At 29.1% G+C, this 27,568-nt stretch overlaps 2 protein-coding genes across 2 annotated transcripts in view; one reads left to right on the top strand and one right to left on the bottom strand.

Moving 5' to 3' along the window:
* Nucleotides 1-766: 766 nt before the first annotated feature.
* RpS30 (ribosomal protein S30) lies at nucleotides 767-11,862 on the bottom strand. Its single transcript, XM_067269848.1, has 5 exons — nucleotides 11,717-11,862; nucleotides 4,987-5,070; nucleotides 4,758-4,899; nucleotides 4,121-4,176; nucleotides 767-953 (listed from the first exon to the last, which is right to left on the bottom strand). Exons 2-5 carry the CDS (start codon nucleotides 5,059-5,061, stop codon nucleotides 825-827), a joined length of 402 nt encoding a protein of 133 aa, XP_067125949.1. The 5' UTR covers nucleotides 5,062-5,070; nucleotides 11,717-11,862; the 3' UTR covers nucleotides 767-824.
* Nucleotides 11,863-16,859: 4,997 nt separating this feature from the next.
* The window catches only part of LOC136974818 (uncharacterized), a 56,230-nt gene continuing 45,521 nt past the window's right edge, over nucleotides 16,860-27,568 (top strand). The window contains exons 1-6 of the mRNA XM_067269766.1: nucleotides 16,860-16,962; nucleotides 21,801-22,026; nucleotides 25,081-25,166; nucleotides 25,733-25,802; nucleotides 26,805-26,887; nucleotides 27,016-27,061. Of these exons, the coding sequence (XP_067125867.1) occupies nucleotides 21,817-22,026; nucleotides 25,081-25,166; nucleotides 25,733-25,802; nucleotides 26,805-26,887; nucleotides 27,016-27,061 (495 nt within the window). The 5' untranslated portion in view covers nucleotides 16,860-16,962; nucleotides 21,801-21,816. The remainder of the gene's footprint in view (nucleotides 16,963-21,800; nucleotides 22,027-25,080; nucleotides 25,167-25,732; nucleotides 25,803-26,804; nucleotides 26,888-27,015; nucleotides 27,062-27,568) is intronic.

Raw genomic sequence — 27,568 nt, 5'->3', positions numbered from 1 at the left:
ATGATTTCAAATGTTATCTTTTGTATATAATGAGAAATGCTCATTCTTTGCTTTATTTATACAATAAATTATATATTAGTTACTCATCTTCTAGAAATAGATAAATAATTCTTTCATTAAATACGATAAGTTTTAATAAAACTTTTCGTAAATCATTTTAAAATATCGTAAAAAATATTAATATATACACGAATACGAATATAACATAATTAACTAAATAATCACATTAATGCCCGATACATTCTAACCTACACGCCATCAATGTCATAAGATATCAGGCTAGATAAAGGCTATATTATTATTTAATTACGAAATAATTTAATAGAGTTAGATGCTATTTCTTACTAACCTTAATAATGATAATTTAATGTTCAGCATTAATAAAAGTTACCAAAATGATTAATTTTTAATGATTATTTACTGTATAAAAATAGTTTTGTTATTTCTTACTCCTGTTTTTAGGTATTCGGCCGAATAGTGATTTAAATATTCGGTATTCGACCGAATAGCGAAAAATAGGCCGAATACCGGTAGTAACCGAATATTCGTTACATCATTAGTTAAAAATGTTGGTTATGAATTATTTAAAAACTTGTGATATTACATGTAATTTATTATGATTGAGATTGAAAGTTACTTTTTAATTTTAATAATTTTTTTTATGTACTAAGATTTTTCTATTGTTTTGCAAAGTTCTATTTAGCATGTCTCTTTTAGATCTGAAATATTGTTTACCACGCAATATAACCGCAAAGTTAAAACTTAATTTAATTCTTCAAAAGTTTATTCACAGAGAATTACATTTTCCTTATGTATTTTTTCATTTAGGACTGATTAGCATTTGGACCTCTTCTTCTTCCAAATGTCTGAACAACATTGACAAATCTTCTATTGTACTGCATGCGACGCTTGGCACGGCCAGTTTTCTTCTTCTTCTTCTCTTGTTTTTCTACCTGTATCACAAAAAGAGAAAAATATTATTATTCATTTAAATTCTAACTGCAAGGAGGAGGTAAAAATTTTAAAAAGAAACATTTTGTAATATACTTAATAATTAAACAATTACAAAGAAAAAATAAAATTTTCTTCAAAACAATACACAAATTTTATCGCTAGATATTTTCTGAACAACACTCTTAATTAATTGAATGCCTAAAATGAGATCAAAAATCCACTACTGGGTATGTAGTTAAAGTACTGGGAAACACAGTGAGTTGGGCAGCCAAAAGCAAGATACTGTTTCACTGTCCTCAACCGAAGTAGAACTGATAGCTGCAAGTGAATCAACGAAAGAACTTCTCTGGTTCAAGCACCTGATTGTTGACCTGGGTCTGAAGAGTGCAATAAAACCTATATTATATGTGGATAACCAAAGCACCATACACCTAGCTAAAAATCCAGAATTCTCAAGGAGGACAAAGCATCTGGACACCAGATACTCCTTTGTTCAGGAAAAATTCCATGAAAGAATTTGAGATCAGATATTGTTAAAGCAATATTCAGCTGGAAGACATCCTAACCAAACCTCTGCCTAGAGAAAGCTTTGAGCAGATCAAGAGTAGGTTGGGAGTGGGTTAGAAAAGATTGTTGCTCAGAGATTTGCATTCTCTTTGGTTTTTAACTTAAGGGAGAGGGTTCGGAGTATTTACTTAAGTAAGTAAAAACCAAAGAACGCAAGGGGGTGCTGTAGTCGGTGCCAGAGTTAAAGAAGGACAAGAGGTATGTGTTAGGGATAGCTAAGTCTCCTTGTATTTTTTTGTTTTAATAACACAAGTAATCATTGTTGGATTAAAACTGAGTGTCCTTATTTTAAAGAAACACAGCAAAACATTAACAAAACCTCCCTACAAAATTTCAGAAATTTTCAACAAAAAGTATAGGAATTATTAAGCTTCAGAAAACAAAATCATGTCCCCATACATACAGAAAAACCATCATTTTTGCATTTCTTGATGTTTCAAGGTCTCAAGTCCAAAAATGTAAAAATCTGGAGAATCATTTTTGATCAATCACCTCACTTTCTCTGTTATATATAACAGAACAAAGAAAGTAAAAAAAGTTCCCAGAGAATTTCAGGTTTAACCAAATTTAAAGTAGCTTATACTTTTTCCAATATTTTCTTGATAAAACTTTCCAAACTAAACTACTCCAAAAACTAAAGTTTCACTGATATACTTCCAGCATTCTTATGATCAACAAGCACTCTTTCACTCTCTACTGTTTAATATAAAAGCAACATTAATGACTATAATTGAACTAAATAAAGTCTATCTTGCATTGGCCAAATATACTTGCAAAAGACTGGATCTGTCAATTGTTCTAAAAGATAGTTATAAACATGGAAAGTATAATTTGCATACAAAATGATTAATAAATATCATTTGAAATAATTTACTAGTGTATAAATTTCATGTGAAATACTTGGGGGAAATTTCAATGATTTTATTGAAAGAAGATTAAAATGAAAAAAGCAGTTCTATTATTGAAATATTTCAAATTTAGATTGTTTCAGGTGTACATTTTCAGTTAACAAATAAATACTTGAAAAAATTGATAGTGATAGTAATTTTATGACTAAACACTGATGAAATATTTGTAATACACTTCAAGAAAAGATTTTAGAAATATTTGTTTGCAACACTTTATCTTTTATTGCTTGAAACATTCATCAAGCATCTTTAAGGTCTAAAACTTTACTCTTTTTTTTTTGTATCAGTTAATGCATGTAAAATCCTTATACATAAGGTTAGAATAAAAACTCAAACTAGATAATCAATGTTGTCCCATAGTAGTCTTTCATAATGCAGTTTTGTTTAACTTTGAGCATTTAAAAAAATTAAAAATACAGCTCACAGAATTGTCTGATATAGGTATACATTATGCAGACCAACTAATTAAGAAGTTGACATACAGATCCTCATATTGCATGATTAGCCTGGATATTAAGTCTATGTACCCAGTGAGAAAAGAAGATTAATAGATGATTGCTTAATAGAAAACAATATAAAGTTGAATAACTGATTTAAGTTTTCTTTTGTTAATTACTTTTTGGTAAATAGTACAAATAAATAGACAAAAAGATGGTATTAATATGGGTACAATAATAGGTCCTGCAATAGCAGAAATAGCCATGATTAAGATAGAACAAAAAAAAAAAATAAAAGTTAAAATTAAGGGTGTGAAATTATTAACAAGATGTGTGGATGACATGTTCTTAGTTTTTGATAAAAATAAAGTAAAATCTTTTATATTTAATTATCTATATTAATTTTATTTACTTCATTAACTTTGAGATTGAGAAATAACTTAATAGTAAAATTAATTATTTAGATATTACAATTATTAAGGATAAATTAGGTTTTGTTTTCATAAAATATAAAAAACCCTGCAATATTTAAGATAGGTTTCAAGATATAAAGGTTCCCACACAGTAAACAAATAGATGATTATGTATTGTATTTTATTAATACAATAGCAGATACAGTATATACCTGTATTAGGTATAAATAAAACATTTGTAAATAGTTTCCAATGCTTGACTTTCTTCAGCCAATAAGACAGAAGTCAGTCATAGCCAATCAGAGAAAAGCAGTATATGTACTGAATTGCAACAGAAGTTTCTCACTTCAGTTCATAATTTGATATATAAGAGATTTTGGGGGAAAAAATTATTTGAGGTAAAAACAATTGAGATAGACAAGTTCAACTGTATATGAATTAGTTTTATGCATATATCTTAATATTCATATTAAAAGTTAGTTAAATTTAATGCCATTTTATAGCAACTTATCACTGAGCTATCACTGTAATATAACTATCCAAAAGACTACTGAACTATAATGTGATGCATAAATATATTATGAAGATCATAGGATGATTTTTTAAATATTTTAAAATCCTATATATATATAATTTTTCAAAAAATTCATTCACATTTTTATCAGATCTACATTTCATTAAAAAGTAATTCAGTTATCATCATCTCTAAGTTTAAATTCAGATTTAATGATTTTAATGACAAATGTTTTATTATAAAAGAAACATCCTAAAATGTTTTCTCAAAACATTCTGGATAAAATAAAAATATTAATTAATGTAAGATAATTACTGCAAAACTGACCTTTGGAGTCTGTCCTTTAACTTTACCAGCACGAGCAAGAGAACCATGAACTTTGCCTGGAATGGAAAACAAATTTTGCTGTAGATATTAAGAATATTGAGCTAAAACAAGTTTGTTGTTAATCTTAAAAAAATCGTATCTAGCTAGATTCTTTTCATAACATGGAATTATACTTAATTCAGTTAAAATTATAATTACAGTATTTATTTTTAATGCTTATCAGTAATCAAATAATTAAAAAACTAAATTATACTCCAATTTACAACTTTCCTGGAATTCTTAGTCTATTGTAAATTAGTTTAATTTCTTTCTATTCGGAATTACTAACATATTATTATTAAAAAATAATAATAAATAGACATTACACATTAAAAATAAAGAAAGAAAAAATTAAATTTTTGATTTGGTCACAAAACAACATGCAACTGATTGGAGCTTTGTGATCACATGATCTGTGAAAGTTAAAACTACTAATGAATTAAAAAAGTAATAATTAAGTCAAAAACATATTCCAATAACATCTTGTATTCCTAACTTATAAAAATACTTTCAATAAAAATTTTACGAAATAATTCTATCATATTTTACAAAAATTTAAAGCTTCATACTGTTAAACTTCTAAAACTAACTAACTTACCTCCCCTTAATCTTATAGAAATGTCAACAGTAGCACCATTCATAAGAAAATCAGAAATATTATCTTCTTCATGTAGAGGTTTACCACCATAATAGAACAACTGTTCTTCTTGTGGTAAATTCTCAGTGATTTCAATAAAATTCTATTTAAATTTAAAACAATTATGAATAATTGAGGTAACTGATAAACATTACTATTAAAATTTATTATATATTATTAAAAAATATACCTTTAGAAAAGATATCTTTTCATTTTCAGGAACTTCAATAGAATAAAGTTGATCACTTTGTAAAAAGAGCTGCATCTTGCTAAACTGAAATTTATAAAATATTAAAATTTATCTTCAAAAACTATTCACTTTAATAATAATAATTATTATTATTATACAATTTCAGCAATGAGATGACAGTTCTATAAAATCAGTTTATTCAAATTAGAACTACTAATTTCTATAGAAACATTCACATAATTTTAGATCTATGTATTTGGTTAATGTCTTTTAAACTACTTATAGTTAATACTATTCATATACACCTATCCCTCGATTTACACGGAAGATAGGTTCCTGAGAAAAACGTGTAAATCGAATTTGTATCTTTTTGAATGTAAAATCGTGTAAATCAAAAAGTATGCAAAAAACGCATAATTTCGTTGTTTATTAATTATGAATTTTTTTCAATTTTTTAAAGGTACATAAATCAAACAAAAATATTGAAAGGCAAAAAATATATTCTTTTATTAATTAAATACAAAGTACAAAGGAACAAAAAATAAAATCTGAAAGATTCATAAAAATGTAATGTAATGTAATGTAAAAAATGTAATTAAAAATAATGTAATCGTTTGTTACTTATGAATATGAAAAATTAAAATTTTCTGGTTTAAAACTATGTGCAACGAATGCAACTTCGTGCGTATGGGGGAGTACCCTATATTGGTTTCTATTTGACGGATTGAAATAAAACTGTCACCTAGTATCCTAAATATCAACTATAACATATAATTAAGGTGGATTGGAATATAGATGTAGATTAGAGTTAAAAATTGTTCTTTTTTATCATAGCCAGTTTATTTTCTACATATATTTTTTAAACCGTGTAAAAGCGAAAACGTGTAAAAAAAGTACTGTGTAAAACGAGGGATAGGTGTAATCATAAAACATTTATCAAACCTGTAAATCAAAAGTTGACTTAAAAAGAAGGTATAATTTAACAAAACCTAATGCAATCAATTGTCATGAAAGACAATTAGGATATATTTTTTTCAAACTTGAACTGCTATGTTAAGATCAAATAATAAATTTTACAATCCAAAATTTAACATGTTTAGTAGAAGCTTATAACAGAAATAGTAGTGGATTATGCTAAAAACATTCAAAAATAACAATATTAAAATATATAAGCATGAACCAACATTAGATGGAATGGTATCAACAAAAACCACTGATACATAAATGTGTGAAATCATGTAAGCTTGCCTTTTGCAAGAGTTAATGGAGGAGCTAGCAGAAGAAAAGTGTCAAGAGATATTTGAAGCTAAGTTAGCAATGTTCAATATTCATTGCAAAGATATCATTGGTATTACAACAGATGGAATTACAGTAATAAAAAAATTTGGTCATTTATTACTAATTAATTCATCAGATGTGTTTTGCTCATGCTCATGAATACAACTGCCATTGTCAAAGTTCTTTATGGAAAATTTATATCTCCAGAAGTTGAGTAGGAAGCAATGTTCCCTCTAATTTTTTGTAGATGAGCAGAACATATACTTATCTAAGCAAAAAAATTTTTTGCTGAACAGATTGAGCAAAAAATTTTTCTGAGCATATATATATATATATATATAAAATCTTATTTTTTCCTATAAAAATTAAAATAATTAATTATAAAGTAGAGATTAAAATTCATTTTAAAACATACTTCCATACAAAATATTATCTTTTGTCAATGATTTAATGTATTTAATTGAAATATACGTAGCAATAATCATGTTGCAGACAGAGTGAGAAATAAGTAAACAACAATTCAAATCAGTGTGCGTGCTCGCTTGTGCGGCACATAAATTCTCGTGTGCAGCAACAATTTGAGCAGTGCCCGGCCACGCAGCCTAGAGAGAACATTGGTAGGAAGATATCATGAATTCTGCAAATAATATTTTGGATGAAGAAATTGACAAATAATAATTGTATAGGTGTAATAGTGATGTGTTGTTGTATGCCATTATGTGTTATCTTGACTAATTACTTAATAACAGCAAAATATTTAAAAAATGGTAAAAAATGTTCAAAAAGATCAGTTACAAAAAAGTTTTTTGCAGGTTTTCTAAAATGCACTTTTGTGTTTCAGTTCCTGATGGTATCAAATTTTGTGTATTCATCAAAAAAATAAAAAAATAAAAACCTTATTTAATTTTCTTTTGCACACAATGCCAAATACATTTCTGTATATCTGATTACAGTTGGCTCACTTTAAAATGAAAATCAATAAAACAAATTTTGCCATTGACTTGACAAAATGCCATTGTCACAATGTTAATTTTCATGCACTAAAGCAGAACTTCTTGCATTTTTTGAAGAGATGAAACAGTTAAATTTTTGTAACCTCCTTCAGTGCGAATTTTGGATGGCCAGGTTACTGTATTTGGCCGATATATTTCAGCAGCTGAATATTTTGAATACTAGCATGCAAGGGAAAGAAGAAAACATTCTCACATCCACTGACAAAATGAAAGCATTTCAGAGAAAACTACAGATTTAGAAAAGAAAAGCTGTTGAAGGTAGTTTGGAAATGTTTCCATTGGTAAATAACATTTGCATAAATGAAACACTTCCAATAATAGTTGAACATTTAACAAGTTTAGAAGAAAAATTGGATTCTTATTTTCCATCACTTAACACTAAACAATACAATTGAATTAGAAACCCATTCATGAAAGTTTCAAGTGATTTTGGTTTAATATTAATAGAAAAAGAACTGGCAGCTATATCAAGTGATTGTGGATTGATGATTAAAACAAACAATTGTCTCTTGAAGCCTTTGGGATTTCTATAAAAGAAGAATATGTGACAATATCTAAAAAAAGCTTTGAACATTTTACTATAATTTTCAACATCCTATTTATGTGAATTAGGATTTTCTACCCTCAACACAATTAAGAGTAAAATGAAAGGAATTCTTCAATGTATTGACAAGGAAATAAGAGTTTTCCTTTCAAATATATGCCCAATCATTGAAGAAATTGCTAGGACACATCAGGCTCATGTTTCTCATAAACACAGGAATGAAAAAATTGCGCGAGGGCCTGCCAAATTTACTAAATCTTACTAAGAACGTATCTATACATATAAAAGGATATATTTTTTGAGTTATGCTTTTTAGAATTCATAAAAAAGAGGGGTTAAAAAATAAAAAAACAACAAAAAAGTTAACATAAAAATGTTTTTTTAATGTCAGAATAAATTTAAGTTTGTTGTATTTATTTCATTTAATTACCATATAAGCACGCTTGGACTTTGTATTTTTTTTCCTTTAATATTTGATTTAATTATTATAACATATTTCTCAGAAATTTGTATACAGTGCACCTACAATTATTTGTAGGATTTTAAATGCGCCCCGACTTCAAAAAGTTTGAGAACCACTGACTTACTAAAGGCACCAGTCACGTTGCCTATAACATAACTTGCTTGCAAACTTGATGTCTGCAAAAAAGATGGCAACCAGAACTCCATCATTGGGGTTACATATTTAGAGGTGAATATCTCACAAAAAGTTGCATGTCAAACTTTTCTTTATTCTTCACCGATAAATACTGTTAGAATAACTGACCATCGTGCTGAGCTGTCTGTTAAATACTCAATAGACTTAGTGGAGCACACAGCGTGACTCCTTGTAGCACCTGAAAACAGGCTGGTTTCAGGGAGCTATATCTTGTCCCGAGGGCCAAGGGTTACACAGAGGTATGGTTCCTTTGATTTTTTTGCTCCTATGGGCATGCTCTACAGCTCTGTTAAGGTCCAAACGGTCTACAATATACCAGAAAATGTTATATTTGTGGGAAGAATTAATAATTCAAAGTACACGAGTCACGTTGCACAAGGCCAAAATCGCCTCTTGGCAGTATTTTTGGGTGTACAGTACTATAGATTACCACCTATGGGAGCTCGGGACTTTGAGTATATATTTGAACTCAAGAGGGCTGAGACAAGTTCAACAATACCCTACTTTTGGGCCAGAGGCAAAAAATAAGAAAGTTATTATATATTTTTTTTTTTTTTGTCGATTTTTCCGACCGATGGCGAGATTATTATTAATCAAATTGAAGACAAGTCTGCCCAAGAGGGACCACCATTTATTTTGCGCTCCAGACTAAAAACATACACATATGGCGACAGGCCTTCCTTTTTAGGCTTCACCTGTTTTTGTGTGTCACAGACTCCTAGTTTTAACTGGATGTTTGTATTTTTTAAAGGACTTTTTTACCTTTGGCGACATGAAGCCTAAAAAGGAAGGCCTGTCGCCATATGTGTATGTTTTTAGTCTGGAGCGCAAAATAAATGGTGTTCCCTCTTGGGCAGACTTGTCTTCAATTTGATTAATAATAATCTCGCCATCGGTCGGAAAAATCGACAAAAAGAAATTTTAAAATACCGACGCCAGGGTGCAGCTTTAAAATTTGCATTTTCCAGCGCTTGTTCCAGCAGATAAAAAAGCGGAAACACCCACTGGCTGGATGGTTAAAGAGTAAGACGTCTGTGTGTCACCGACTCCTAGTTTTAACTGGATGTTTGTGTTTTTTAAAGGACTTTTTTACCTTTGGCGACATGAAGCCTAAAAAGGAAGGCCTGTCGCCATATGTGTATGTTTTTAGTCTGGAGCGCAAAATAAATGGTGGTCCCTCTTGGGCAGACTTGTCTTCAATTTGATTAAAGTTATCATACTTTTTTCGGCGATCGTGCGATGATCGGGAGTCGTGTCACTCTCTCCGCTAAGCCTATCATGTGTTTAACAGGCAGTCCGGCAAGTCGGCCATATATACCTTCAACAAAGGCAGATGTTGATCCATGAGCACACCCTCGTGCTCGTCGACCTCGGGGGCTACGGCTCCTCAGTCTCACTATCACTCATGATTAGCTAGTACTACGAGTCGACCGCACTATTGCAATCGAAAGTCGCGATGCTTGAACAAAAGGATAAAAAGGAATTGCCGTTCGACTGTCAGTGCTCCCGACGGACTCCCCCTGGGAGGGGAGCCACCGGCAGGCCGCTGAGTGTTTAACGTCACTAGTTATGGATTCACGGTAGTTCTTGAACAAAAGGAAAAGGGTATACTATAGATTACTCCATATGGAATTTCGTGTGTTTGGGTATATATCTGAACTCAAAGGACCGAGACGAGTTCAACGATACTCTACTTTTGGACCGGAGACGAAAAATAAAAAAGTTATCATACTTTTTTCGGCGATCGCGCGATGATAGGGAGTCGCGTCGCTCTCCGCTAAGTCGGCCTCGCTATCGCGATTGGGAGTCCCGTCGCTTGCCGTTAAAATTGCCTTTAGTAGACGTTTCCCTTCTTTTTTTACTTTGTTCAAGAACTACCGTGAATCGATCACTAGTTTAGCACATGGCGGCGTGTGGTGGCGCCCATACGAGAGGTCAGTCAGGCCGCCATGTTCGTTGTCATAAGTAACATTAACCGAAATGGCAATTGCGCGATGATCGGAAGTCGCGTCGCTCTCTCCGCTCTTGTATCGCGTGTTTAACCCTACTGGAGATGACCGTAGTCCGACGTCACGGTTTGCAGACTTTACCGCAAGATGGCAGTACTAGCAACTATGGTGCCATCTTCATGAGAGCATTAAAAAAGTATGGTAACTTAAAAAGTGTGATAACTTTTTTATTTTTCGTCTCCGGTCCAAAAATAGGGTACCGTTGAACTCGTCTCAGTCCCGAGTTCAAATATATAATCAAAGTCCTGAAATTCCATAGGGAGTAATCTATAGTACACCCAAGGAAAAAAAGGAAGTGGCATTCTTTCGTGCAATTTCTTGCCATTCAGAGTGCTATTTTTTAATTTGTTTGCAGACTTTACCACGAGATGGCAGCACTAGCAACTATGGTACACCTGCATGAAAGCATTAAAAAGTATGATAACTTTCTTATTTTTCGTCTCTGGTCCAAAAGTAGGGTATCGTTGAACTCGTCTTGGTCCCCTCAGTTCAGATACATACTCAAAGTCCCAAAATTCCATAGGTGGTAATCTATAGTATCTCCGTATTTTTATTAAAGTGATGATAAAAACCCCAGTCCACAAATATATTCAGGCCTTCTCCCTTGTGTTACAGCCTAACATGTTACTTTTGCTTTCAAGACATCAAACTGATAAGACTACCAGCACACACATTAATTAGTAAGGAAAACTGTGGCGATATGTAATTTGAAATGGAGAAAAAAATTAAAAACTGACAAATAGTTGGCAATATTTTTAAATTTTTCAGACAAACTCCTGCAAAGTATAAAAAAAAGGTGTGTTCGTTCTACATATTTGACAAATACTCAAATAATTAAATAAAAACATTTTTTAAATTTATTATTCAAAATCCATCCTAATTCTAATTACTTCAATAATTCAAATAGTAAGACGATGATTTGAAATCATTAAAAATACGGAAAACACTGAAGATTAAAAAAAGCAACAATTTACAATTACTATTCAAAGACTAATTTTAATATTTTACTCAAATTTCTCGTATATTTATTTAATGAAGTTCGTCTAAAAATTGTTCTTTTGTTTCTGGACAAAAAATCTTAACCCTTGGACGTAAGCCTAATTTGGCTTCGACAGTGCAGAAGTCAAATTAGGCTTAGACATATATGTTGAAATTTTTTATATTGAAAAATGAAATAACAAATTTAATACTATATATTAATATACATTTATAATATATTTCATCTTACCTTATTAATCGTTGATTTTATATTTATAGAACAATATGGCGCTATAGAACTTTACTTCAACACGTGAAGATACCGAACAACTATGGAGTCTGAAGCGAGTCAACGTTGCCAGATGTTTTTATTTTTTGTAACAAAAATTTTCTAAAAAGTAGCCCAAAGTAGCTGACTCAGAAAAATACTCATTATTTTGATAAATAACTTAATTTGATGATAAAATCACGAAACACACTTTTCATGCTTTTCCGTCAATAATCTAAATCGCAGAACAAACGTTTTCGGCATAATTTACAGGCCTGGAAATTGATCCGAAAATAAGGATCGCAAGACTGAAAATATGTATAACATGAAATTTACTGGTACAATACGTCGAGAGTGCCCACCAGTGGCCAAGCGGTCTTCGTACCCTGAACACTGGAGTTCGGTCGTGGGGTTCGCGCCTCGCTCGAACGGGCTGACCACGCGGAGTTTTCCGGGTTTTCTCCACGTCTATAACGCCTAAATAGATGCCAGTTTCTCTTAGAAAGACCTCCCGGAAAGCACCCCCCCTAGGCAGATCGCCCAAGTGTTGCGTTGCCATGACTAAACAAACAAACAAAGGTACTGTACGTCGAGAACATTCATATACAAAATATTATGCAATAAATAATCTCTCTAAGATGGACTTTAAAAATGAATTTTCCGAAATTATATGAAATTAACTATAAAGTCAATCATTAATTTTAACTGAAAATTAATTATGTAATACTCTTAGCTACTAATTTGTTTGTTGCTTATTCTGAAACAGTTGTCTATTTTTATTTGTTTTCTCTGTCACAACCATGTGCCACAAGATATTCCTGAATAAAGAGTGATGTCAAAGATGCCCAGTGTCTATCTATGCATTTAGTTGTGACAGAAAAAAGAACTACTAATTTGTTGTTATTCCAAAAGACATATCAAACTATAGTTATTTAAATTTGAAAGTTGACTAAAATATTTTTTTATTAAACCAATATGTACAGTACATTGAACTTCTTCGGAGTTATGTTTCTTGGTGGCAGCATACTTCACTATGGGGAGAAGAGATGATTCAGAAGCGATACGCCTTGCCTTGCCCTGTGGTGTTGTAATCGCAGCCTTTTGGTTATGATAAAAACACAGTGTAAGAAAGGAAAGGTGAGGAAGTTCTAATAACCCAAAGCATTAAAATCTCTCCGTATTTCTTTCATTGTTTGTCTAAAATCCATCAGATGTGGAAATATGAAAGATGTCTATGGACCTTCGTCTATTTTCCCCAAGGTCTATTCACCTATGTAAAACCGATTTTTCTAAAGAACAGTTATCTCTGGATGATCGAGTGATTAAGGTGTCAACCTATCGCTCTGGAATCCCGGGAACGAATCCAAATGTATCGAAGAAACATCAGCCATTATTTGAGGTTCTGGGTAGTTTAGGTCCTGTTTCTCATCGCTCGGCCGCCTTGTTGTGAACCGGCCGAACCCGCGACGTTCTTGAATGAAAGTCCCTCTTGCAGTCTTTCGGGTCTCCAATTTGAACGAAACTTGGTAAGCATGTAGCTCTAAACAAAACAGTTCCTTGTCCAAATATTAAAGACCCACTTCTCAAGCTCTTCCCAAAAACGGACTTCTGAAAATTGTGTTTAGCTGGTTATACTGGTAAGTCTCTGGAAGTGTCACGTCTCCTGGAAACGGCTATCTTTTTGTTTCTTCAAGTTCATTTTCAGATATGTTGTTATATTTGAAGTGTAATAAATATGCGCGCTTGAGAAAATTGTCATAATATTAACAATTAAAAAAAGAAGAAAACACGCTGCAATTGTGCTACGTTATTTTCATATCAGACTTGTCTTTTTCGTTTATGCGGAGTAATGTCTGAAGCTTATTCGCTTGTGTTATCATAGTATGTAACCATAAGCGGATATATCTGAAAAAAAGTATGTCATAAAAATTTTATTTAACTACATAAAAGAATTAAATTTTCAGACTTCTTTTTCACTAAGCAGGAAATTGCACCACTATTTTTAAATTCTTGTTGTATAAGCTTTAAACATGAGGAATGATGATGATAGCGGGGCTGTGGAGTCGGAGTCGGGAGGAATTTCTGGCCAGAGGAGTCGGAGTCGACACATTTTTTCGACTCCGACTCCCGCATTTTAAATTTAGTTTAGTTTTTTATTTAAATGAAAGAAAATTTATTATATATTTATTAATTTTTTAAAATTATTTTGTGTTTTGTTATAATTTATTTTAAATACAAAATGCATCAATTTAATTTATTAAATATGTTATGTTCTTTGTAGTATTTGTGTTTAGTAGTTAAATTACTTTGAGCAATTGAATTTGAATATTTTTGAATCATTCCTTTATTATCCCTGCTCTAAATGAGTACTCTATTTTTCTGAATGAGCCGGACTAATTGATCAGAAAATAAAAATATGTACAGTACTGTACGTACGGTACTCTGAACAAGGGGTTGAAGTAGCTAGATCGCACACTTTTTAGTTGGACTAACTCTTCTGGAAGGGTGAAATTGAAGTGCAAGTGCTGTTGAATATATGCAGATGTAGAATTTTATCGCCCCCTTTCTCCTCTTATTAAATATTTGTTAAAAATTAATTTTTTATACAAATAAATATTAATGTAAGTTAAACATTACAAGAAGAATTTCCATTTATTAAAAAAGGAATAACGGATAGTGACGTCAAATGCAACAAATGTTTAGCCAGCTTTAATATTGCGAATAGTGGCAGATCAGCAATTGCACAACATATTCAGACAACAAAACACAAAGAAGCGGACATCCGGGCTTCAACAAACAAATCGTTAAACTCATTTTTCGTTAATAAAAATTCCGATGACAACCTAAAGGCTTTAGCACTAAAAGAGGCATCTTGGTGTTATCACTCAATACAACATAACTATTCATTTCGATCAAACGACTGCTAAATTAATTAAGAAATGTTTTGAGGAAAAATATCCTTTTTTTTTTTTTTTCTAACTCTTTCCGCCCTGTGGGCACTAAGAGGGCCTCTTTTAGTAAGCCCATTATGGGTTCGGCCAGGCCCACAATGGGGCGACCGGGTGGTGAGGGACGGGGCCCGACATATCCGAACGGACCACACCCCGAAAAATTCCTGGGGATTATTCGACCCGTTCGGATTCGATCCCGGGTCCCCCAGAGCGGTAGGCTGCCACCTTTACCGCTCGGCCACCCGGCCGTCGGAAAAATATCCTTATGCAAGAACGAAAACGGAAGCAATCATTTGTGATGTTTTCACACTATATTCTTTTGAATCAATTAAAACTGATTTAAGCAAAACAAATTATATAACTATTTATTCGGATTATTCAAATCATGGTAATACTAAATTGTGCACAATTCTGGTCAGATATTTTTTTTTTACCCAATAGCGGTATCAGAGAAAGTTTTGAATATAAGTAATCTTTCTGGAGAAACTTCAGATATATTAACAAATTGCATCAAGGAATCACTGTCAAAATTTGAAATTACTAATAAATTACTCGCTTTGTGTGCTGACAATACCAACAGAAATTTTGATGGTTCCCAGAGAAAAGGAAAGAATAATGTTTTATTTAAAATGCAACAATCAAGTAAACATAAATTGATAGGAATTAATTGTGCTGCCCACATATTGAACAATAAGCACTGCTGTAGATTGTCTTCCGATAGATATTGAAGTAATATTAGCAAAAATTTATTCACATTTCTATATTTACACAATATGAGTAAAAGATTTCAAAGAACTTTGTGATGACCCAGAGGTTCAATATAAAAAGCTTCTTGGTTACAGCAAAACACGCTGGCTAACTCTTTTACCAGCTTTAGATAGAATTTTACAACTATTTAATCCATTAAAATCATACTTTTTGAATCTGGAAAAATGTCCCACAATTCTGAAAAACTCTTTCAATGAAACATTAGCAGAAGAATGGTTATTATTTATTCATAACCAAGCCTCAATATTTCACCAATATATATTGAAAGTTGAATCACAAAAAATCTCAATGTGCGAAACATCCATACTTCTAAAGGAATTAAAGCTAAAGTTAGTCGAAAGGAAAAAAAATGAGGGGTTTCTTCCTATTGTTATTAGAAAAGTGATTTTAGCGTCAGAAAAATCAGAAAATATACAAGCCAAAAAATTCAATGATGATGTGTACACATTTTATCAAAGGTGCATAAATTATCTAAATAATTAGGACGTGTTTTATTGAAATAGAGGTGTTTGAATGGGTTACATTACGCGAAATCCCTTTGAGGGCGAAGGGTAGAGGAAAGCTATATTTTTATTTCGAATCATTGGTCCGTAAATATACTCGACGGTGAATTATATGATGAAGTTTCGTGTGAAAAAAATACGTCACAAACGAAAAGATCGACGAACGGCGACAGAATAACAAGCCCTGCCATCAAAGGTGGGTTAAGATTTTTGAACATTTTACAGCAAAAGAAATTGCTTTCAAAAACATTTGTAAAACCGTAGAATTTTCTTTATGTTTCCATGGATCTAATGCTCCCGTCGAACGAATATTTTCATTGTGAATAATATGTGAACGGATGAAAAAAACTCAGTTAAAAGTGAGCACATTAGAACCATGTATTTCCATTTTCAAATATTGTACAACTTTCAAATGACTGTATGGAATTTTATGACTTTTTAAAGCGTGAACCGGCGCTATTAAAAAAAGTTAATTCTACTGAAAAGTATCAAAATTAATGTTATTTAAATTTTTACAATGTGTGTGTATGTGTAATAATTAAGATTGTTTAAAATTTTAATGTATGCATTGTTGTACGCTACTATTTTCGTAATAAGTGTTAATAACTTATGAATTTTATAAGGTATTTTTTTTTATTTTGGCTTCGATATGTCCTTTATTTTCCCTCAAAAAAATATGACCGTATGCATAGGATACCAAACGCAATATTATTCGGAAGTTAGATTCGATACACGCTGTTTTATCTGTAATTGAGAATATTTCATGGTTAATAAATAGCTAAACACAAAAATAGGAAAAGTTATTACATTGGCATTAACATTTTAAAATTTATTGCATAAATTAAAATTGATTATAAAATATTTTTATATAGTGTTTTTTTTTTCTTTTTTTTTTCTGAAAGAGAAATTATCATGTGATCACCGTTATGTTATGACAGGATCGAATTGGGTGGATATAAATAGTCGACTTCTCCATTTAGGAAGAAAGTTTTAAGTTTTATCTTTGGTAAATATTAATTAACATTTGACGTTTTGTTACATAATCTTACAGAGATATCGGAAAATAATGGAATTTGACCGTTCGTTAAATTTTCCAGAAAGTTATGTAATATTAAATACCAATATTTCTATGCGAAAGTATTTCATTTCGATAGAAAATTTAAATATTACTTATATAATGCTATGTTTTCAACAAAATTTAATAGTTTTATGTGACGGTTAGTTTGTTTATAAATACAGTTTCAATTTATAGATCAAGATAGATACTGTAATCTTACAGTTGAATGAATTGTAATACTGCCATCTCTAGAATTTTATGGGAATTAAACTGGATTATTTATTTATTTTAAAGCTTTTTTTAAAGTTTAAATGTAAAATATAATTAAAAAAAAAAAAAAAGATTAAGAAATCTTCTACTACTTATCCTTGAATTATTAAATTATAGATAATTTGTGTATGTACAAATTGTCTAAAAGTAACTTTTACTCAAAGATATTAGCTTATTTGATTCTGTGTAAATGATATTGCAAATATTACAACATTTAATTTAAAAGATTAAGTTCATGAACAATACTTTTGAAAATGCACAATGACAAAGTTATCCAGACTTATTTAGTGTAATGAGCTTAATTACATGAGTTAATAAATAAGATTATTTAAATATTTGAGTGATATTAATGAAAAAAAAGAATTCACTCGTAAGTGAGTTAATGTTTTATAGTGAAGGGTGAAAACATCTCAAATTCTCGTCTGTTAAATTTTTTTTGAGGGTTTATTAAGTTTGGAAGTGTATTTTCTTTATTATTTATGATGTACGTTATAATTTTTAAAAATAAAATCATAATTTCACATTATTATCTTAAAAATTCAAAGATTTAACCCAATGGCGTAGTGAGTGGGGCAAGGGGGTATATCATGCCACAGGGGCCACTTGCAGAGGGGTGCCCAAATTATCTCCAAGACAAACTATGTGTTTCTGGAGAAGGGAGGGGGTGCCAATAAAGTGTCGTGCCCTAGGCGCCAGTTATGTTCTTTATGCCACCAATTTAACCTACTTGATTAGCCTATTAAATGTTATATTCATACTTCAGTTCTATCCTACCAGTAATCTACTAAATGTTTTGGGGTTGACTTATACAGTAGATACAAATTTAAATCAGAAAACTTTTATGTCTTACCTCATACAAGAAAAGATGCTATTGCCATTTCGAGTGTTTTGGCCAAATTGAATTTTTTGTCTCGACTTTGTACGGGGATTATTATATTGTCATTCAACATTAAAGGTGTTAGTAAAATAATTTTATCATTGAATAATCTTAGAGAATTAAAATAGAAATATTTAATTTGTCTTTGTATTCAATTATTGCAAGTAATTGAATAAATTATATTAAATTTGTAAAAATAGTTGTAAAGATATATTTTAAGTTTATAAAATTAAAATTGATAGACAAATTTTTTTGTTTTGAATGCAAAACAAAATAAAAATATGTACTTCTGATAAATAGCACTGAGTTCAGCGTTAACATAAATTCTTCTTAAAAAAGAAGAATTTACGTTAACGCTGAACTCAGTACTATTTATCAGAAGTATATACAATTTTGGCGTGAGTTTACTTTTATATTTTTTCTAATAAAAATATGAAATTGTGACATAATTTTAAATATTATATAGTACTGTACAGTACATATGTGTATATTTTGACAAAAGTTTGTCTTGTGTTTGTTTGGATATTTTAATTTTTCAATGAGTTCATTGAAGTTTAGAATAGTAAATTAAATTAATGTTTTATTAGCTATTTGATCTCTTAAACATCACATATACTGGCTTATAATTTTATCATATAAAAGTTTTAAACTATGCTGTGACTTTATCTTCAGATATAGGTTATTTCTAGAAGTTCTAAATTAGAACAACAAAAAATATCCAGGTTTAAAAGATTAAAAGTATTTGTAATTAGTTGTGATAATGTTTCATCAGCAAACATCTGTTTTTAAATAGATCTCTTTAGAGTTCATTGGTATATTTTACAAAGGATTCATTGTTATTATAATTATTGTAATAGTCCTTTATAATTTGATTAGTATCATCTACTGAAATGTGTCCTCATGATAATTTTATATTTCTATTATCAAAAAAAGTTGAAAATTCAATATTGTTTCAATTTGAATTACAAAATAGTAGCCTGGTGTCGGGACCTTTGTGAAATGGTCATCAGGCAGCTCGAGAGTAAAGCCCTCCGATCTTTCCTTCCTAACATCCTGATCTATAAAAGATACATATGTACTCTTCGGTGGTGCTCCCTCCAGCCTTCTGCTCCCTTAGAGATTTTTATTTAATGCAGTACATGACCGTACGCTTCACCAACAGATACTTGAGGTGGCCCATCTCATACAAAATAGTAAATTAAAGATTGTAGATTTAACAAAATAATTGCATGAAAGAATCAGATCTCAAATGATCATGTATTGTTACTTATATTGATAAAATTTAAAAAATTTTTTTAAGAAACTATTAGTGTATTATTAAATGAAACAGTATGTTCTAAGAATACCTTAATGGATATAAAATATACATATAATGACATAAAATTGACTAAATAATACTTTTTTAAATAATTCTAAACATTTTTTTTTCTTTTACAAGATAGTATATTATATTAATGAAATAATAAAATTAGAAAACTGAGGAAAAAACAAGTTTACAAAATACAAAGGATGTATGGAGTTTACATTCAAAATGTGCTAAGTCATACCTTTGGAAAAAAGCATTTATATAATTTTGTATATAGTACTCTAAATGATATCTACAAACCTCAAAAACCTTTTAATATGCAGTCTTTTTATTAAATCTTCTAATGCTTTCAGTCAGTTGATTGACCTTCTTCAGGAAAAATAAAAAAATTCCAATTTATAAATGATATCTATTGGAATGTGCTTTTCACATCTAAACCTGTTTTCTTGCTTTTAAAACATTGCCAGAAAACTTATGTCCCAAACCAAATGTGCTATGTGACAAAAAGTGATGTAATTAAAATGTACTATGTAATTATAGTCACATCAAAACATATCTGAATAAAACACACATACATGATGACCATAACAATCATCCTCAGTTCCTGTTAATTAATTAAGTAATAGGAATCTAATTAATCAATATTAAAATTTAAACTAATATAATTTTAGTTCTATCTTGAGGAAACCGTGTTTTGTATTTTCGTTTCTTTTCTTTTCTTTCGAAGACACAATGTAGTGACGTAAACTTAAACACTGGGCGAATTTTTCATCCTTTTTATTCGGTTGGACCCAACCGAATAAAAAGGATGAAAAATTCGCCCAGTGTTTAAGTTTACGTCACTACATTGTGTCTTCGAAAGAAAAGAAAAGTAATATAATTTTAATTCATTTTTAATTAATTTAGTAATTTAACAAAAATATAATAGTACTAGGACTGGTCTTGGAGGTTTTTAAATTGGCATATTATTAATTATTTTCATAATTTGCAAAATTTTAATAGTTCTGGCAGGACCTTTATGGCAGGAAGATATTTTTATATCGAAAAGTTCCTGCCAAAATGATAGCAAGTTAGATGTGTTATTCATTGCTTTTTGCAAGATGGATACTGAGGAAGATTACTTGCAATTGAAAATTTGTGAAAGCAAAAGAACATAGGAAATGTTTATCAAACCCAGAAAGCTGAAAGTTCTAGGGTCATCCTGCTTGCTATAAGCATTGGTAAAAATAGCTTGCACTTGACATTACACTGCAACTTGATATTTTTATAAATATCAAGTTACTAGGTAAAAGAAACCAGATATAATCCTTTTCTTTTATTGCTAACTTTTTAAAATTTGAAGTATTGTAGAAATGAACTGAAACTGAAGTTATTAGTTTAATACTGTCATTTCAGCCTTTGAAGTGTGAATTTTGTTTTTTTGTTTGGTGAATAAAAATAAAAAAATATAAAAGTGTGTAAAAAATATTTATTTTTAATTAAACACTATATTAAATTACTGCATTCAAAATGTTATAAGTGTTAATTATACATGAATCAAAACATGCTATGTATCATTATAATGAGTAAAACTTGGCACCATATTTATTTATAAATGTATCTATCTATGAATTTTGCTTGTTTAGGCTTCTACTAAGTATTTAATTTTGGTAAAACAGCATATAGAACATAACTACAATTATGCTCTGTATGTTGTTGTTAGTTTATACTGAAGAATGCTCAAAAGGAACTTAAAATGTTTTAAAAAAATGAAGGGAAATTAAATATTTGGTAGCCTTAAATACTATGTATTGTACCTTAATTGATATGTGCTATGTGATGCATAAAATTGGGAATAAAATTCAAAATATCAAACAAGGATTTCTGAAATTTAGTAAAGCAAGATATAAACATACATAACATGGCAACTTCATTTTTAAAAATTACATGGCCAGTAAAGCATAAATAAAAATTTTGGTTTTTTCGAAAATTACATAGCTGTCACATAGCACGTTTTGAATGCTGCCTCCACATATTGAACATTAAAAAAATCTATAGTTTCTGAAAAAATTTCTTAAATGTTTTTAAGTCTAAATCTAAAAATTAAAATTAAAATTGAACTGATTAAATGTTACAATTGACATTAGAGTTAAGTTGTAAACATAAAATAATTCAAATATAAGATATACTTTTTTATAATATTTTTAGTATTACTATAACAGATAATTTTAATTATGGTACTTTTGTTAAGGATAAAAATTATTTTAATTTTTAAACATTGAATGTAATATTAAATAATTATCATATTAAAGCATTGTAATCTATTGATTAATGATAACTGATAATAATTTTCAGAAATATATTCAATTTAATGATGTTTGGAGGCTATACAGAAGTATTTGCATATGGACAAGATATTGAAAAAGGTGATGGACAAATATTAGATTCATCATCTAATAATGAAAGATATCTGTCTGAGAGTAAATCTCAATTATTTGGTGGTTTTAAAACATTGCCAGATATTAGAGAAGATTTTATTTTATTAGCTGAATGCTCAGAAACTTTTGGTCCAGTTCCTATTGTAAGTATTCTGTAGTTTTATATTTTTACATTTTATTTATGAACAAATTGAGCTAAACTGTGACTTTACAATACTGTAAAGATTTAATTTGTTTGTTAATAACAGTTATCTTACTGGACTAAAATTAATTTATTGAATAAGACTTTTTAAAAACTGTACTAGTGTTAAAAATAATTTAAAATGAAGCATAATGCACCTCATGTTATTGTGCCTGATTTTATTTGTAAAAGGATGTATTGAAAATTAAATATACAAAAATTTCAATAATGTTTTAATGATGATTTTTGCAAAAGTGATATATGAATTACCAGCCTGACATTTATTGACTCTATTCCAACTTTCAACAAAATTTTCCTGATTTGTAATAGCAACAGAAGGGAGGGAAAATGTTTGCCTATCTAACAAGCAATTATTTATTGTGACATTGTCACAATTCTGGGCTGCAATTTTTAATCATATTTAAATTAAGTAAATTAAAAAAATTCATATTTTTAATTTATTTAATTTAAAATATATGCTCTTCACCTCAAATTAGTACTGTAGTGTCTTGCCCCTGTATATAATATTTTTCCATTAGCAATGCTGTTGTGCTGGTCATCTATCTAACTCTTTTTAGGGAAAAAATTTTTAATTGAGATAATGTGACTTCCAATTTGCATCAGAGGTTCATATATAGTTAATTGGGGCCTCCTTAAATGGTCTTACATTTCATTTATCTAACACTGTTCTTGAGATTAAGGAAAGACATAGATAGATGGACGACAATGGGAATTTATAGGTCTACAATTTTTTCAAATTATATCCAATTAAAATACATAATTAATTTGATCAATAAAGTGTTACTACAATTCTTGTATTGTTGAAGTAAACAGCACATCAATATTTTTAAATCAAAAAATAATTAGAATCAAACTGGAATATCACATTCAATACAAATAAACAACCTTGACTATATTTACATTTATCTAATGTTTTTGAGTTAATTCTTAACTGTTCTTCAATATTGAAAAAAAGAACATAAAATACATGTATTTGTTTCAATTATTTAAATACATATATGAATAACATATTTGTTATTACAAACCAGATACATAAATTAACATTAAAATATAAAGAAATATATAAAAACACACTACACTAATAAACTACTAATTTATCAAGTCAAAAGTATTGTGTACATTGAAAAGAGTTTATTTTTATTTAAAACTTTTAGGCATTGGAGATGCTGGTTGCATATTTTTTGTTAATGCACTTTTTTCTTGAGCCCTTGTAAATTTATAGGATCTCCACAAATTTTGCTAATCTTGTATCTGACCTGTCTGATAACTTTGGCTTCATCCCACTGCACTATGTTGTTCTCTTCCATGGTAAAAGCTGATAAAGCAATAATTATTTTCTTTTTGTTGTTGTCATATTGATGATCTTTTAAATGCGTTCCTAGATGTACAGTAGATCCAACATACTGTGCACTTTAGAACCTATTATCTTAAACCAGTAATTGATACACTCCAGATATCTTGATTCCAATGATGGTTGTTTAAAATGACCAAAAATGTTTGTGCTCTAAGTTAAATTATACTGCTGGAATTAACATTGTATGTATTTGTAGTATATTTCTGGATTTCTTTGAATTTGTATAGCTGCTTGTCATTCCCAAGAAGGTTGTATATTGTTGGATTCCTTTTATACACTAGGTTAACTTTTCTTTTCTTGGCATTTGTTGGTATATCATGTAGAATCCTTTATCATAATTTATTGTTTAGAACTTTTGAGTCATTGCGTGCTTGTTGTATGTCATGGACCAACTGTAGCATGTTTGTTAATTAATTGTCCTATTATATTTTTGCATTTTAGTGATGTCTAATGTAGTAAAATTCTCTTAATCTGTTTTTGATGTTTGTATGGTGGAAATATGCTCATCTCATAAGAGCACTGAATGCAGATTTTTTATATCCCGTGGAATTATATGAATAAGTGGGAATATATAACAGGTAGTTTCCTATAAATGCTTTTGCATATATAACTATCATACAATGTAATGTCTATATCCTGAAAATGTACCTTGAAGTTGCTTTCTTACTCAAGTTAAGTCTGTAGCATTCATTAATCTTTGCATCAAAATACCTCTTGTAAACAATATTTGGCTGCTAAACATTGGAATGTTGGAGCTTTTCAAGTGTTTTATCACCAAATCAGAGTAACCCATCCATAGGGCTACTAGAGATATGTCTCTGTTTTGTTTAAACGTGTTATCAAAGATAAAAAAAAGGAAAAATAACTCATTAGCTTGGTGAGCTCCAACATCTGTTGTCTAAACTTGCTTGCTTATAGAATTGTACAGAGAAGCAAATCCCCTAAAGCATGAAAGCAGGAAAAAAGTTTAACTGAGAGATAAGATCTCAAAGTCTAATACAGTCCTGTATTTATTCATTATCTGTCAACAATATATCACTAGGTACTTGGTCTATTTACTACACCTCTTTGTTTAAGTTTCTCCCTTTTTTTGTGCTTTAAGACAATAATAGTTAAAAACCACTTTTAAAACTGCAAAAATCAGGATTAGACATTTCCAAAAATTTTCTTTGCATTATTTTTTTTTTTGGAAAATCAACAGTTCTAGTTTTTATCTATAGATTAAATAAATAACAAAAATAAAAATTGCATATGTAGAACTTAATAATTCTAAAACTGTAAAATATAGTGAGAAATTATCATCTTATACTTTTTGAAAAATTCCCTGTAATGTTTCTCTTATAATTAGGATGTTAATTGATAGATAAGTTTTTTCTAGCTACTTTCTATACAGATTTCATTTTTGAATGTATTGGAGCTGATAAAATTTATGTAGAATATTATTGATCACTGAACCTGTTATAATGCCAAAAATTAGAACTCTCATTGGTTATAGGATAAAAACTTCACAAGAAAATATTATAATCTATAATAGCCTATTATAAAAATAATAATCATCATTTTCATAATTTTTAAAATTAAATTTTTGAATTGATTTTGTTGTATAAAGTATAAATATATTTATAATATGTATTATTTTAGATGACGATACCAAAGAAAGTAGAAAATATTGATTTGAATGAATTTACTGTAAAGCTTTTGTCTGCTGATTATCAAGGACTAGGATGGTAACTATTCTTACTTGAAATATTCTTGTTTGAAATATTCTGTCAAAAAAAATCATCATCTAATTTTTTTTAGGCAGATGACATATGCATAAAATAAAATTAAAAATTTTTATTAATACCTTGAGAAATAAAATAAATTAAATTAAATGATAAATTTTAATGTAATGAAAGATGGCATAATATTTTTTTTAGATGGAAATTTATCTTTTTTGAACTACAAATCATTTCAGAATTACATGTAAAAGCAAAATTCAGTTTTAAAAACTTATTTCTTGTAAAACTTAACTAGGAATATAGTTTACAATTAACTACTAGCAATATCTTATAAATCTAATTTAAAAGTTCAAAGAAATTGAAAAATGTTTTTCATATTTCATTTATTCTTTGAATTAATTTCAAAAATGATTATTAGCTCTTTGCATATCTATCATTTTTAGTGTTTAATTAATTAATTTATTTGACTGAAAAATAGTATTTTCTATTATTAAGTATTCTGTTTATAATAGTATTTACTATTATAAACAGAAGTTTTTGAAATTTAATTATATTGCTTGCTTTTAAAACAGTGGTGAAGGAATTCCTGTTAGAGATACACAGCTATTAAAACCAGATGCTATGAAGGATACTCATGCATTAGTAAGTCAATATGTTTATAAAAATTTTAATATAATAATTACTGTAAAACCTAGTTATTTTGAAACTCAAGGGACCAGAAAAAAAGACAACTCCAAATTATCTGAACTTTTTTCAAATTAAAGTTTTTTGCAATTCTAAATAAAATTATGACATTATCTCATATAATTTCACCTGTTTGTTTACAAATGGGTTAATATTACAAGTTATCACTTAGTAATTTAAGCTATTTCAAAAAATTCCCAAAATAATTAAGTGTCATACGAATTTCTTCCACAAAAATAAAAAAAATTCTCTCTTAATCAGCAATGTGTACAATGTCCGAATGATCTTGAACAGACATCCAATAAATTAACAATGTATAATTGGTGAAACCAAAACTGCCATTTGGGCATGGAAACTTTCTTATAAACACATAATATGATGGAAGATTTTGAATTAAACAATATTTTTGCAGGTCACTGGACCAGATAATTACTTTAAATTTCATTGTATGTATATTTCAAATTATCTGAACTAAAATATATGCAAAATCCTATTCTCTTGGCCGGGGACTAGACTTGTCTTTGAGTTATGTGATACTTCAAATTATCTGATATTGAATTAACAAGGTTTTACTGTATTGAAAAAATATATAAAATTTATCATTAATTATTTACTATGTATAGTCTAAACATTTTCTTCGTGAGCTATGTTTTTGCATAAATAAAACAAAGTGAAATGAATTTAAAAATATAAATGAAAATAAATAATTTTAGCACTTTTCAAAAATTATCAATGTATTTCTAAATTTATTTATACTATTAGAAGTTACATACTATGTAAAAACATATAATACATATAAGTGGTTCTATAAATTGAAAATTATATTAGAAAACGCTAGTTAAATATGTTTATTACATTTTTAGGCATAAAAAAAAGAATTTATAAATCATATATAATAATAATAATAATAATAATAATAATATTTTGCTATTTTATTTTAACTTAATAAAATGATTTTAGATAAATTATTTTGTCCTATTGGATTCCCAAGCAAGAGGCTTTGTAAGACCAATATGTATAGCCTATGTAACTTGTGATAAACAGTAAGTGTTTTAATTTTCATTAGGAAGTATTTATTATTTTATATAAAATATAAATATTTCACTTTAAATTTGTTTATTTAATTCAAAGTTTTAAGTGTAAAATTTTCTAATGTAGTGTTCATTTTCAGCAAATTGATACAGAATACAAATCTTTTACAAAATGCAATAATTCAGGTAATTAATATTTAATTAATTTTTAAAATAATTATGAATACATGCTAAGCCATACAAAAATTGTTATATTTTATTTGAAAATAAGATATAAAAAAAACTTATATTTTATTATTATAATATATTTTCCATTAAATATTTTTCATAATGGTTTATTGTTGAACTATCAGAATGTTTGTAGTTTATATATGCTATTTCATTATTAAATTCATATGACAAAGCTATTTGCAATCTTATGGATCTAGAAATAAAAATGAATGAATTACAAGGGCTGTTTGGAAAGTTCGTGGCCTTGCCTATATGCGGCGCTGCAATCACTTTAATTTTTGGCAGAAATTATTCAGACATCTTTGCTAAAGATACAATACCAATTTCCGTTTGATTTGTCATAAAGTTTTGCCACAACCGCTTAGCAGATAGTCAGTGTGCAAGTGCTTTGTCAAAAATGGAGAAGATGGAGGCTCGTGCAGTCATAAAATACCTGACGAAAAAAGGATTGACCCCATCTCA

This window comes from Centruroides vittatus, unplaced genomic scaffold (genome assembly GCF_030686945.1).
Source record: "Centruroides vittatus isolate TY-2023 unplaced genomic scaffold, ASM3068694v2 contig_357, whole genome shotgun sequence".
Lineage (NCBI taxonomy): Eukaryota > Metazoa > Arthropoda > Arachnida > Scorpiones > Buthidae > Centruroides > Centruroides vittatus.
This window is presented reverse-complemented; position numbering and strand designations above follow the sequence as displayed.

Bases quoted from the DNA above. Each gene is read 5' to 3' on its own strand.
- RpS30 (XM_067269848.1), bottom strand. From the start codon at position 5,061: ATGCAGCTCTTTTTACAAAGTGATCAACTTTATTCTATTGAAGTTCCT. The intron at 4,900-4,986 runs GTATATTTTTTA...AAATTTAAATAG, and splicing joins AAAAGATATCTTTTCTAAAG to AATTTTATTGAAATCACTGA. The intron at 4,177-4,757 runs GTAAGTTAGTTA...TTTCCATTCCAG, and splicing joins TTCTATAAGATTAAGGGGAG to GCAAAGTTCATGGTTCTCTT.